The sequence below is a fragment of the Tripterygium wilfordii genome, chromosome 9, assembly GCF_013401445.1.
Source record: "Tripterygium wilfordii isolate XIE 37 chromosome 9, ASM1340144v1, whole genome shotgun sequence".
Lineage (NCBI taxonomy): Eukaryota > Viridiplantae > Streptophyta > Magnoliopsida > Celastrales > Celastraceae > Tripterygium > Tripterygium wilfordii.
This window is the reverse complement of record NC_052240.1, coordinates 12974170-12987979: the sequence shown is the minus strand read 5'-3', so window position 1 is coordinate 12987979 and position 13810 is coordinate 12974170. Positions and strand designations below refer to the sequence as shown.

At 37.6% G+C, this 13810-nt stretch overlaps 2 protein-coding genes and 1 pseudogene across 5 annotated transcripts; all 3 read right to left on the bottom strand.

The window, feature by feature from the left end:
* Positions 1–1201: 1201 nt before the first annotated feature.
* LOC120005182 lies at positions 1202–4206 on the bottom strand. Its single transcript, XM_038854679.1, has 7 exons — positions 3943–4206; positions 3317–3808; positions 3058–3207; positions 2861–2950; positions 2642–2692; positions 2099–2535; positions 1202–1970 (listed from the first exon to the last, which is right to left on the bottom strand). Exons 1-7 carry the CDS (start codon positions 4037–4039, stop codon positions 1368–1370), a joined length of 1920 nt encoding a protein of 639 aa, XP_038710607.1. The 5' UTR covers positions 4040–4206; the 3' UTR covers positions 1202–1367.
* A 1024-nt stretch (positions 4207–5230) lies between these two features.
* Positions 5231–9491, bottom strand: LOC120005181 (ankyrin repeat-containing protein ITN1-like). 4 transcript variants are annotated; one of them, XM_038854675.1, is made up of 8 exons: positions 9353–9491; positions 7976–8106; positions 7359–7850; positions 7116–7265; positions 6933–7010; positions 6689–6739; positions 6127–6563; positions 5231–5998 (listed from the first exon to the last, which is right to left on the bottom strand). In XM_038854675.1, the coding sequence occupies exons 1-8, from the start codon at positions 9367–9369 to the stop codon at positions 5396–5398; spliced, it is 1959 nt and encodes a 652-aa protein (XP_038710603.1). In that variant the 5' UTR covers positions 9370–9491; the 3' UTR covers positions 5231–5395. The 4 variants fall into 4 exon arrangements, with proteins under 4 accessions (XP_038710603.1, XP_038710605.1, XP_038710604.1 ...); XM_038854677.1 differs by having other exon boundaries at positions 6127–6230; XM_038854676.1 differs by having other exon boundaries at positions 6689–6736.
* LOC120006053 lies at positions 9078–12559 on the bottom strand (annotated as a pseudogene).
* Positions 12560–13810: the final 1251 nt, after the last annotated feature.

Genomic DNA, 13810 nt, shown 5'->3' with positions numbered 1-13810 from the left:
CAAAATAATGAGAAATCCACCGTCCTTCCTGGAGGTGATGAGAATACCACTGGTGGTCTGACCCCAGTTGGTTCTGTTGCCCAAGCTGGCGTGACTACTCAAGGTAGCCTTACTCTTCCTACCAACGTGACTGGTATGGTTGGCCCTAGTGGCGTTGGTGTGACCACTCCGATGGCACCCACTGTGGGGACAGCTGATCCCGTGACTGGTCGCGTGACTTCTGTGGTTTTGGGAGAAAAACCAGAGAAATTCAGTGGTACTGAGTTCAAGAGGTGGGAACAAAAGATGCAGTTCTACTTGTCCACTTGTGGACTTTCAAAATACCTCACAGAAGTGTGTCCTGCCATAAGTGCGGATGGGTCGGATCCTTCGACCGTTGCTACTGTGCAAGCATGGATGTATGGAGACTATCTATGCATGTTAAAGAGAAATGATGTTACCCAAGAGATTGATAATAGGTCTTGCTTCTCTTTTTATCGCCATAGCTGCGATGATGGTTTCCTTTGGTGCCACTCTCTCCCTCGTATTGAGTGAGAGATGGAAGTGGGCACCTATTCCAATTATCTTGCTGGCTTCATTCCCAGTGGCCTTATTTGTGATGCTGCAGCTTCCTTTGTTCGTCCGAATGGTCAAATCAACGTATGGACCCAGCATTTTTCGCCCACATAAGATCTGGTAATGCAATTATGTTCAACAAAGAAGGCTATATTATATTTAGAATTCCGAATTGAACTTTTTCTGTTAGGGATTTCAGATATACAATAAGTGATTGCACAAGAAAAGTAAGCTTTCATCCAAGGCGCTTATGATGTTTTACAGGCCAGAGTGCCATGATACATAAATTATATGGAACTTTTTTTTTTGTATATTTCGGTTATGTTCTTGGCCTTCTTTTGTGTACATTCTTGTACAAAATGCATAATATCACATTCATAGAAATGCCATGCGAGTGGTATACTGGCATGTTAGCAAGACTGTTATATTACAGTGAATTTGTTACACATCTGAGTGTAACTCAAGCAAATCCTCATAGAGGTTTTGGGTTTTTCACTCTCTTAATATCAAAATTCCCTTTCATGTTATGTGGATTCATATGAACACAAGGAAGAACAAAACCATTCGGAAATACAAAAGGAAATTTCCAGAATCCATCTTCAAGAAAAGTTATCAACTTCTTAATTCTGTGAAATTAAGAAATGTGTTCTGTGAAAGCTCACTTTTATTTTATTGTGTAATCACTTGTAAATCTGAAGAGCTTAATTAACAGGCACTTGTACATCTGAACACCTTAATTAATAGACAAAAAATGTCTTATAGAAGTTGAATAAGGAAAAGTTCCATTTTTTACATGCTCAAGGTGCACTTCATCACCAGAGCTTTTCAGCGCGAAAAATGCCCCACCCGTATGTGGATTGGACCATTTGGATGAACAAAGGAAGTTGCAACATTGCAAAAAAGGTAACTGGGAGAGAAGCCAGTAAAATAATAGGAATAGAAACTGGTGTCCATCTATCACTCAACACAATGGAGAGCGTCGTGCCAAAGGTAACCATCATTGCAGCTATGGCGATAAAGAGAGAAGCAAGGCCGATAATCAACCTCTTGGGTAGTGCTCTGAGAAAATCTTCCTCGGCATAACGTGAAGTGAGGATGGATAAGAACATCAGAATTGACGTAACAGAGGAAAACAAGGCTAGTGCATCCGAGACAGCATAAAGCATAAATGAGGTTTCTTGCAAGAAAATTGGAATGCCTTTCACATTATCATTGCCTCCTGGTACAGTAAATGCTGCTGCAAACATCACTGTAGCGATGAGAGTGGAAACGACCATGCAAGAATTGGAAGTATCTTTCATCCATCTCTCTCCATCCCGAAGCAATTTGTTGTGCTCATCTTGGAACATATGCCAAGCAGTTTTTCCTTCTATTCTCAATTCCGTAAAAGCAGGATGCAAAAAGCTTTCCACGGCCTGCAAAGAACATTACAATCCACAACAGTCAGGTCCTTTTTTCTACAGATAACATGCCTTTAAGCATAAAAACAAGATATGAAATTTATACTTAAGACTAATGTTTATGCAACCAGAGTAAACTTCACCTTAAACCACTGCATCTCTCTTTGCATTTGTAGGGCTGCACCGGAAACACTCGACAGTTGAGGATACGGTGATAATTTAGCTGCCATAGTCAAGATGTTATTATTTGTATCCCAGAGAGAATAAGCTTGTTGCTTATTAATGGCAGTCCTAGCATACAGAAGATTAAAAATCTTTTCTTGGCGATGTTCAACAGCAAAGTGCATTAAGGTCTGGTTTTCGAATGGAAACCACAACAAATCTGGGAAATACTGAAGGCACACAGAAACTATTTCAACCACTCCGCTCATTGTCGCGACTGCCAAGGTGGCATGCGTCACAAAATACTGAAAGACCTCTGTAGTAGTCATGGTTGTAACTTGTTTACAAACAAAATGTACCAGTTTCAGTGCATGTTTATGCCTCAATTTCTTGTTTCGAATTTGCTTAATTCCCGGCACTGCAAATAAGAAAATCATAAGCTGAAATCAGCAGTAGCTCAAAGGAGTGGAAAATTTGAAAATTCAGCATTTATATACACGTCTATAACTTGGAAAGTTGCATACCTAATTTGTCAATGACTTTCAAAAGCCACATTTTCAGCCACCGGAGCACTGCTGCCATAAAAATTTTAAAGAAAAGAAGTGAAAATCAGGTATTGTCAAAATCTGTATGTAATATGATTAGAATTAATTGCTTGTTGATTTTCTCATCCTTCAATTAATTTCAATGATTGTAGATATCGCGCACAATTTGCATCAATAACAAGGTTGCTAAGTACAAACCTTGAGCTACATGGGCCTTTGATTGCATTGAAATCGACAGTTCTGCATAATTCCCAGAAAGTTGTGGAGCTTCTGTATCAGCAGGGACAACTTGAGCAAGAAAAAGAAAAGAAGTTGATTGTTAAATTCATTATCAGACAAAAAACAAGAACATTATAAGCACAACGGAGGGAATGCGAATTCAGAGAAAGACCCACTTTGATATATCAATCTCTCCCAGAAACTGAACCTATTTCCACTTGGGAAGTTTGAAGGTTCCATTGCCAACAGTTGAAGTAAAGTATAGCCCTGCGTATCTTTGACAGTGCTCAAGTGAGGGTAACTATGGAGTATATGTAGTGATATATCTGTTGAAAAATTGTTCAAATCAAATGAACAAAATGAGAATGGATAAAGAAGTCAATGCTAGTATGTAATCCAACTCAAGTCTGTATGTTATTGCTCTTACTACTTTACCATGTAATCCTGTGTGAGTTAAGAAGGTAATGAGCTCCCCGGACCATTGACCAGTGAAGGGAGAGCTAGGAGGATCGTCTTTGGTTACCTTTGTAAGATACCACAACAACTCTTTATGTTCAGGAGCAACACAAATAGCAGTCAGGAGAGGAGTATAGCCTTTGAGGTCTGTAAGTTGTGGTAAAGCGGGGTTTTTTCTGACCAGCGCCTTTGCAATCCTAATGTTTCCGCTCATAGCAGCATAATGCAGGGGAGTGTAGAACCCCGCGTCATACATTTCCAGCGCATCAGAAGGCATGAGCTCCACCAGCTTCTCAGTGAACTCTGCTTGTCCATTACATACCGCGACATGCAAGGCTGTCATCGACAATACTGAAATATTTGCTGTCAATGCATTGGGGTCGCGCTCAAAAAACTCTCTAGCAGTTTCCCAATCTCCTTTTAGCGCAGCAAGGTACAAGGGCCGATAATAATTAAGGTCCAATTCCATTGCTTTTGTAAACAAAGAACATAGTTAAGTAGGAGTTGTTAGACCTTGACATGCTACAATTTGCAAATATCAGCAGAATCTATTGCACATATTGAAATATAAATCGGAAAAAAGGAATATGCAGTTTTCCACATACACAATCGATTAACAGGCACATCATTTGGCTGTAATATTGCTGCAGAGGCTTCAGATGTGCCTGATGCTACATTGTGTTCAGTCGAGGTGCTTGCCATTGAAAAAGTAGAGGCAGATCAGAAACATGCAATGTTTAGTCAGAGAAAACTCAACAGCTGCTCAGAAGTGAATTGTACTTCTTGTTTCAGTTCTCTCAATTTCTTGCTTAGAAGAAAATGTGAGAGAACTGAACAAATTAGAGAGAGGGAGGAGAAAGGAATATAACCATAAAAGCGTTGAATTTTTTGAAATAACAAGTCAACCCAGAATCTGCTTAAAATTTTCTCTCTATCCCTTTCCAAATTTGCACAAGTGGGTCTTAGAAAGTATTGTTTTTTCTTTGACTTTGACACACGTATTTGATTCAACACTGACAATGGATCACAAATTCAAAGCCGCGTGCCCGACAATGCCCACTTATTTGTTTTTGGTTTGCAGTAGTTAAGAAAAGGAAAGGTTTTAACTTTTAACCCAACTTGATGTCATTTTTTACTGCTAAATCCCTGTATTGATTGAGTCAAGACCATTTACTTATCGTTGCATGACTGATCAATTAGCAGAATTTCCAACTCTTCCTTGTTTTTTTTTAAATTTCAGTCAATTGGTCTGATATCCAGATATTCAGAGTTCATGTATTGTGTGGATGTAATGAACCAATGGTGGATAGCTTTTTCCAGCTCAAGCTTATTACTGGAGGTTTATAACTTGGCAGATTGTCCATTTAAGTCGCATGCATAATCGAAAGTACAGTTGGTGGCAAGTGGACATGTGATGTGAGTGGCTACGCAGCAACTCCAGGATTTGAAGAAGAAAAAAGCAGCACACCTATGTTGAATTTGTGACAAAGAGGAGAAGGCAAATTTGTTTCTCTCTTTCTTTGTATGTTTGGTGGAGACAGACAATTGCTGTGTGATTTAAAGAGACGGAGAAGGTGGTGTGTTGTGAGTGAGTAATCCAGGAGAGTTGCACAGCCGTAAGAGGTGCTGGTGCACTGGAGCCGTGGTGCATCGGAGGGAGTATCAGGTAGAGGTGGAGCTCATCGGAGGGAGTACCGGGTAGAGGTGGAGCTCATGTTTGTGCGGTGTGAGATTATGAGAGATTCCAAGATGTAGAGTTTTAAAGAGTCTTGAGCTGAGTAGCGCTTATGATAATCTCTTTTTTCTATTGGTGTTCTTGGATAGTAAGAAATTTTTGTCTTCTCAAGGTCTAACCGTTTGAATTTATACCCATATCAGAAATCATATCAGAGATCCAAAGAACAAGTTTGTATTCACAGTTAAAAAAAAAAAAAAACACTGAAGAGCTTAATGATAGTTACTTGTACATATGAACAACTTAATTAATAGAAAAAAAATGTCTTACAGAATTTGAATAATAAAAACAGTTCCATTTTTAACATGCTCAGGCGACCTTCATTACCATAGCTTTTTGGGGCGGAAAATGCCCCGCCCATATGTGGATTGGACCATTTGGATGAACAAAGGAAGCTGCAGCATTGCAAAAAAGGTAACTGGGAGAGAAGCCAGTAAAATAATAGGAATAGAAACTGGTCTCCATCTATCATTCAACACAATGGAGAGCGTCGCACCAAATGTAACCATCATTGCAGCTATGGCGATAAAGAGAGAAGCAAGACCGATAATCAACCTCTTGGGTAGTGCTCTGAGAAAATCTTCCTCTGCATAACGTGAAGTGAGGATGGATAAAAACATCAGAATTGATGTAACAGAAGAAAACAGAGCTAGTGCATCCGAGACAGCATAAAGCATAAATGAGTTTTCCTGCAAGAAAATTGGAATGCCTTTCACATTATCATTGCCTCCTGGTACAGTAAATGCTGCTGCAAACATCACTGTAGCAATGAGAGCGGAAACGACCATGCAAGAATTGGAAGTATCTTTCATCCATCTCTCTCCATCCCGAAGCAATTTCTTGTGCTCATCTTGGAACATATGCCAAGCAGTTTTTCCTTCTGCTCTCAATTCCGTAAAAGCAGGATGCATAAAGCTTTCCACGGCCTGCAAAGAACGTTACAATCCACAACAGTCAGGTCTTGTTTTCTGCGGATAACATGCCTTTAAGCATAAAAACAAGAGAATAAATTTATACTTAAGAATGATGTTTATGCAACCAGAGTAAAATTCACCTTAAACCACTGCATCTCTCTTTGCATTTGTAGGGCTGCACCGGAAACAGTCGACAATTGAGGATTTGGTGATAACTTAGCTGCCATAGTCAAGATGTTCTTATCTGTATCCCAGAGAGAATAAGCTTGTTGTTTATTAATGGCAGTCCTAGCATACAAAAGATTGAAAATATTTTCTTGGCGATGTTCAACAGCAAAGTGCATTATGGTTTGGTTCTCGATCGGAAACCACAACAAATCCGGGAAATACTGAAGGCACACAGATACTATTTCAACCACTCCGCTAATTGTCGCAACTGCCAGGATGGCATGCGTGACAAAATACTCAAAGATCTCTGGAGTACTCATGGTTGTAACTTGTTTACAAACAAAATGTACCAATTTAAGTGCATGTTTATGCCTCAATTTTTTGTTTCGAATTCGCTTAATTCCCGGTACTGCAAATAAGAAGTAATTAGATTTGTAGCGTCTGTTTAAGATACAAATTTAATAAGACAATGTAAAGAAAATTTGAATATTTAGCATTTATATACACACATCTATAACTTGGAAAGTCGCGTACCTAATTTGTCAATGACTTTCCAAAGCCACATTTTCAGCCACTGAAGAACTGCTACCATAAACAAAAAAATTCAAGAAAGAAGTGAAAATCAGTTATTGTTTCCTCAAGAGAGTCAAAATCTGTATATAATATGATTAGAATCAAAATGCTTCCTGATTTTCTCATCCTTCAATTAATTTGCATCAATAACAAGATTGTTAATTAGGCTGACTTCTGTAGGAAAGTTCAATGAATAAGTACAAACCTCGAGCTACATGGGTCTTTGATTGCATTGAAATCGGCAGCCCAGAAAATTGAGGAGCTTCTGTATCAGCAGGGACAACTTATGCAAGAAAAAGAAAGAAGTTGATTGTTAAATTCATTATCATTCCAAAAACAAAAACATTATAAGCACAATGGAGGAAATGCGAATTATGATAAGACCAACTTTGATAGATCAATCTCTCCCAAAAACTGAACCTACTTCCACTTGGGAAGTTTGAAGGTTCCATTGCCAACACTTGAAGTAAAGTATAGCCAAACGTATCTTTGACAGTGCTCAAGTTAGGGTAGCTCTGGAGTATATGTAGTGATATATCTGTTGAAAATTTGTTCAATGGAACAACATGAGAATGGATAAAGAAGTCAATGCTAGTATGTATCTGTATGTTATTGCTCTTTACTACTTTACCATGAAATCCTGCGTGAGTTAAGTAGCAAATGAGCTCCCCGGCCCACCGACCGGTGAATGGAGAGCTAGGAGGCTCATCTTTGGTTACCTTTGTAAGATACCACACCAACTCTTTATGTTCAGTAGCAACAAAAATAGCAGTCTGGAGAGGAGTATAGCCTTTGATGTCTGTAATTTGTGGTAACGCGGGGTTTTTTCTGACCAGCGCCTTTGCAATCCTGATGTTTCCACTCATACCGGCATAATGCAGGGGAGTGTAGAAACCCAAGTCATGCATTTCCAGGGCATCAGAAGGCATGAGTTCCACCAGCTTCTCAGTGAACTCTTCTTGTCCATTACATACCGCGATATGCAGGGCTGTCATCGACAATACTGAAATCTTTGCTGTCAATGCATTGGGATCGCGCTCAAAAAACTTGCTAGCAGTTGCCCAATCTCCTTTTAGCGCCGCGAGGTACAAGGGCCGATAATAATTAACGTCCAATTCCATTGCTTTTGTAAACAAAAAACAAAGTTAAGTAGGAGTTGTTAGACCTACAATTTACAAATATCAGCATAATCAATTGCACACATTGAAATATAAATCCTACAAAAGGAATATGCAGTTTTTCACATACACAATAGGTTAACAGGCACATCATTTGGCTGTAATACTGCTGCAGAGGCTTCTTCTACATTCTGTGAGTTTGGTGGCAACAAAGGATCGGCATCAGATGTGCCTGATGCTACATTGTGGTCAGACGAGGTGCTTGCCATTGGAAAAGTAGAGGCAGATCAGACACAAAAATACAATTTTTAGTCAGAGAAAACTCAACACCTGCTCAGAAGTGAATTGCACAACTTGTTTCGGTTTTCTCAATTTCTTGCTTAGAAGAAAATATGAGAGAATTGAACAAATCAAAGAGAGGGAGGAGAAAGGTATATGTACTAAAGTAACACCATAAAGGGGTTGACTTTTTTGAAATAATTGGATGGGGAGCTGCAGGTAGCTTCGTGGTTCATGGTAGAAATAATAAAGAAACATGTCAACCCAGAATATGCTTAAAATTTTTGCTCCATCCCTTTCCATGCTGCACAAGTTGCTCTTAGAAAGTATTGTTATTCTTGACTTTGACACACATTTGATTCAACACTAAACAAGGATCTCAAAGCCATGTGCCCAGTCAACGATGATACTTATTTGTTTTTGGTTTGCAGTAGTTAAAAAAAAAAAGAAAAAACCAAAGTTAACCCAACTTGATGTCATTTTTTACTGCTAAATCCCTGTATTAATTGAGTCAAGAGTCAAGACAATTGGTTATGACTACAAATAAGTCTTCAACTTAGAAGTAAAGTTAAAGCATGTTTATGGACAGCTACTCGTTGCATGACTGATCAATTAGCAGATTTCGAGCTTCTTTTTCTTTTTTTCTTTTTTTTACAGTCAAGTGGTCTGATATCCAGATATTCAGCCCGAAATCGAAGGCCATGTATGGTGTGGATGTAATGCTGGATAGCTTTTTCAAGTCCAAGTTACTGGAGGTTTGTAAGTCAGGCAGATTGTCCTTTTTAAAATCTCATGATCAAAAATACAGTTCGAAATGAAAGTCTCTTCGCTCATCAAATTTTTTACTTTTGTTTTTGAGAATAATGTGTCACTTTGTCTGTTTTAGGTAACGTATTACTGTACAAGAGCATGCAAGTATGACATGGAAGCTATAGCTGCTGGTGGAGAAGTAGTCAAAGCTCAAGACTTCTTCAATTCTGAATAAAAATGGATTAGATAATGCATTATTCTTATATATCTATTATAAAAGAAGAAGAAGAAGAAGAAGAAGAAGAAATGCAGTGGATTTTTTGACTAATTTTTCATATGGATTCACATAGCTGATCATAATGAATTAAAGATCCTAGATATTTCGTATAGTTTCAACATAAATTTAGAAGATAAAGGATTCTGGCTTTGACCTTCTTTTCAAGAACAATAAAAAAAGAAAGAAAGCGAAATAGATTACCTCAAGTTTCGAACCATTCACCAGAAATCATTGCGAGAGCAGAAACCGTCTTTGAAATGGTGGTGCCTCTTAGCTTCTCGTATGATAAGCTCTCTGCCAACAAGTTTTGAAATGATCTTCATTGCATTATGACAATCGCGACAAATCCGAAGATTCCTGATTACTCTTATAGAGGAACGGGCAGGAGAGGAAAGAAGACAATTCAAAATGGCAAGTCTTTCACTATGAGGATGAGCAAACAAAGCTTCGTCCTTGTCTTCCTGGTCAATGTCATGAAGCATATCTCTTGTCTCAGGAATATAACCCACCTCTTTCATCTGTGCCTTCAAACACCTAAGCAGGGCATAAATCTTATCACTCTCGGGATCAGAAGTATCTGCTGTATGATAGAACTTAATGGCGCCGTTTAAAGGAACTTGACTCCCAAACTTGTTTGATGTATATTAATGGTCATCCTGCATCATTGTTTTTCTCCACTTCTTTTGCAAGGTCTGAAGCTTTTATTGGTACAAGACCTGCCTTGGCCAGTTCATTCAAGCGCAAGGGGTCTAGCTATTCAACAACCTCAGCATAACAATCCCCAAGCTCCATGAGCCCATGAACTCTACATAGATTCATTAGGGTAACCCAAACATCAGCATTAGGCTCCATTGGCATCTTTTCAATGAACTCCAAAGCTTCTTCCAGATAGCCTGTACTTGCCAACATGTCCACAATGCTCACATAATGCTCCATTGATGGAATAATACCATAATCTTGCCTCATTGATTCAAAATGCAACATCCCCTCAACAATATCACCTAATGCACTTATGCACCACAGGCAAAGAAGACCCCAATAAACATTTGGCCATCTGGTCAGAATCCTGCCTTCTTAAACTAGCTAAACAGGTCTAGGGCTTCCTCCCCAAGATCATTCTTAGCAAGCCATGTTATCATGGTGTCGCAAGAAGTCAAATTATGGTCAGGCATGGTGTTGAACACATCAACAGCATTTTTAATTGAACCACATTTTAAGTACATCTCTAAGATTCTGTTGTAGGTGTTGACTGGAAGACCTGCAGGCTGTGATGCCATTATGTGTCTGTGGACAGCTTTTGCTTCTTTCAGAGCATTAGCCTCCCCACAAGCTAAAATTAACTGCAAATATTGGGACTTATATAAGGTAACATTTCTCTTTTCTAAAAGCTTTGAAACTCTCACGGCCTCCTCGACTTTCCTCTCCTTGCAAAAACCATCCAGTTCTTCTAGGGTACCCAAATATGGGCTACCATTCATTGAAGCCTCCGTGGGCATCCCATCAGGATTAAGATGAATTGATACTGGAGAAGCACTAATCCTATTCTGAATGTCAGTTAAGATCGGCTTATGTACACTAGGATTTGAGTCCAGCCGATACTCTGCAGATATTTGGTTCTGCTGGAATTGTCCGGCATTTGGCTTATGCTGGTGGTTTCCAACATTTATGAACTGCTGATACAGTCCAATAATAGAGTAACCATGAATCAAGTTCTCAATATTGATTAAAAGTAAAAAAAAAAAAATCCCCCAAAATGCAAGTCATCTAAACGAATCCTTGCAAGGGTAGTTGAAATTATTGTAAAGACCTGCAATTTTTCATCAATTATTGAGTATTACCTTAAGGTTGGATTCATTCTCGTCCTCATATCTGGCAGCGAAGGATCTTACATCTTCAACCTGCTTCAGAGATTGATCTGCATTGATTCATTCATGTATCCTTTCACAAATCACATATCTTTCCAAGTAATAGGGTAAAATATAAATCAAAGCTGTAATAAATTTGTTACGAAATCAGAAATATATATGCTTGACATACAAAGCAGAGATTTCAACAATTACCAGAAGCAGAAGTTATAGAAGTTGTAGAAGACGAAGACGATGATGATGAAGTCGGTACAAAAACAATGGATATGTTGCCATTGAATATTGGATTAGAGGACAGCTAAAACGACGTCGTGGATGACACTGCTTTCCGCCCCACTCTACTCGTCATATGTTTTGCTCTTCACCGTAGTAAACCCTAGTTCCACCCTGGTTTTTTTTTTACCCTTTATTATTTTATCGACCTTAGATAAATCTGAACCGTTGAGAGATAATGCAGATCGCCAACCTATGTACTTGATCAAGGCTCCAGTTCCAACTAAACAACTACAAAACGGAGCGTGCCGACCGACCGAGAGCAATCAAACGATCCGTTTCAACCAACTCTAGTTAACAGATTTGAACCGGAAAAATTTCCTCGAACCATGCAACTAATGTCGAACCGCATAAAAAAAACTCGGATTATATAGAGTAGAGATGTAAACGGTGACATTTTTTTATATAAATTTAACCGATTAATCCATCGATTTTCGACGGTTATTTTATTCGATTCTAAGTAACTTTTTTTTGTTTGGAGAATAATTGATTTTTTAAGAGTAACTGATTAATCGGTTAGTTTCGCAATCAGCTCAAACTCTACATTTTTTTACACTAAGAAACCTTTGGGCTTTCATGTCTTGGTTTTCAACTTTCTCTACACCTTTACACACATCAACGCAAAAAACAAACATTCTCTCATGGCCATTCCTTCTCATTTTCTACTCGGCCTCAATCAAATCCAATATTGTGGCCATCTAAATATGCTTTTCAATAACATGAGTTGTCTTTGCAAGTCCGCCAAATCTTATCAAAGCCAAAATGGGCTGTGTCAAAAGACATAGCAACCCATTTGATCCTAAATTGAGAAGGTGTGTCTTTACTTATAAATCATATCACTTAGATTTAACCGAACGATGCAGGACAACGGAGTCTTAATCGCTTTCTCATAAAATTATTCAGCGTATTGATAACGGGTGCCCTAAGGACACTTATTATCATTTTCCAATAACTTAAAACTGAAACTTTTTTTTTGGGTAAGTTGCTTAAACTAATACAATGCACTTGATAGATCCCAAAATACCCAAATAATATATTCATGAGAGGGATATCTCATGGTTGACACAAAATATGACTTAACGAATCTTCAACAAGTCTTTCTCCACCTAAATCTAATTTTTCCAAATCCGTACCTGTACCAAAAGGCAATTGACTAAACTGTCCACCCCCTTCGAGCAAACCAACATGGGTAGTTGTGACTTCTCAATTGGTCAATATCGGTGGCCGCCAAAAGTGGAAAACTTGCATCCATAAGTCCAATAGCTGGCATTCCGGTGATTATCTTTAATTATTTTTCTTATTTTATTATTAACCTTTTTTAATTGATACCCTTTTTTGAAAAACTTATTTAATTGACTCCTTTTTCTAATATATATGAATTAGTTTTTTAAAGGTGTGGATAAGTGAAATGACAAGTGATATCAGTGTTTTGGGGTCCCATATGTTTTAAATTAATGGTGAAAAGATAAATATATATTTTAAATACGTAATTTAAATGCGCATATCGGCATATGAATATTACTCATATATATATATATATATATATATATTTTTTTTTTATGTAGACAGTCGGTATAAGACTATAAGCCATCAGGTTTGTGTAAGACCTTAATCATTATTAGACAACTAGCAAAAAAGAAGAAGAAAAAAACAGATTAGTAGATGACAACGTTAAGAAAGTGAAAAGAGTTTCTGAAAGGCAGCATATGTACAATTTATTTATATTTTTATAGGAAAATCCTAGGCAAATCCTAACATTTTTAGTTGTTCTCTCTATCTTTCTCTTTTGACTCTTATGTGATGTAGTATTTTTAGTAAATTATATGTGAAATCATTGTTTGGAACATGCGCACACATGCACGAGCAGACCATTCATGTTTTTTTGTTTATTATTAAAAAATATGCTCTTGTGCACCCCATTTTTGCACTAACTTTTTTCCAGGGGTGTCCATTCAGGTTTCAGTTTGGTTTTTAACTGAGGTCGAAACGTCCGAATCAAGGGTGTTCATTCATATTTCAATTCGGTTTTTAACTAAGGTCGAAATGTCCAAATTGATTCGATTATAATATTTTACAATCAGAATCTGAAAAAATCTAAATGAATAACCAAATAACCACAGTTCAGATTAGTTTATTAATTATATATCAGATTTGGACATCCCTATTTTCCCCAAGTTTCACCAACTAGAAATACCAGTCTTCCCTGATAATTTTTACAGTTAAAAAAGTAAATAATTATTTTTCTAGACCATTAGAGAAAAGCAGAAATAAATATGTTTTTCTACTCCTTAGTTCTCACCCAAAAAAAAAAGAAAGATTCTTTCCTATGGAGAAAATTTTTTTCATTTAAAAGTTAAAACACATATTATAAATATATTATTAAATAAATAAATAATATATAATACCCAAAAAAAGGAAAATAGAAGAAAAATCATTGGATGCATAACAAAAAAGGAAAAGCAAGCAGAAAAAGAAGTCTCCCTCAATTTATTCAGAGTGCTTTTACAATTCTGAATTCTCT

Bases quoted from the DNA above. Each gene is read 5' to 3' on its own strand.
- LOC120005181 (XM_038854675.1), bottom strand. The intron at 7,011-7,115 runs GTTGGTCTTATC...TTCTTGCATAAG, and splicing joins GGAGAGATTGATCTATCAAA to TTGTCCCTGCTGATACAGAA. The intron at 6,564-6,688 runs GTACGCGACTTT...TCTTATTTGCAG, and splicing joins GAAAGTCATTGACAAATTAG to TACCGGGAATTAAGCGAATT.
- LOC120005182 (XM_038854679.1), bottom strand. From the start codon at position 4,039: ATGGCAAGCACCTCGACTGAACACAATGTAGCATCAGGCACATCTGAA. The intron at 3,208-3,316 runs GTAAAGTAGTAA...ATTTTTCAACAG, and splicing joins AACTCACACAGGATTACATG to ATATATCACTACATATACTC. The intron at 2,536-2,641 runs GTATGCAACTTT...TCTTATTTGCAG, and splicing joins GAAAGTCATTGACAAATTAG to TGCCGGGAATTAAGCAAATT.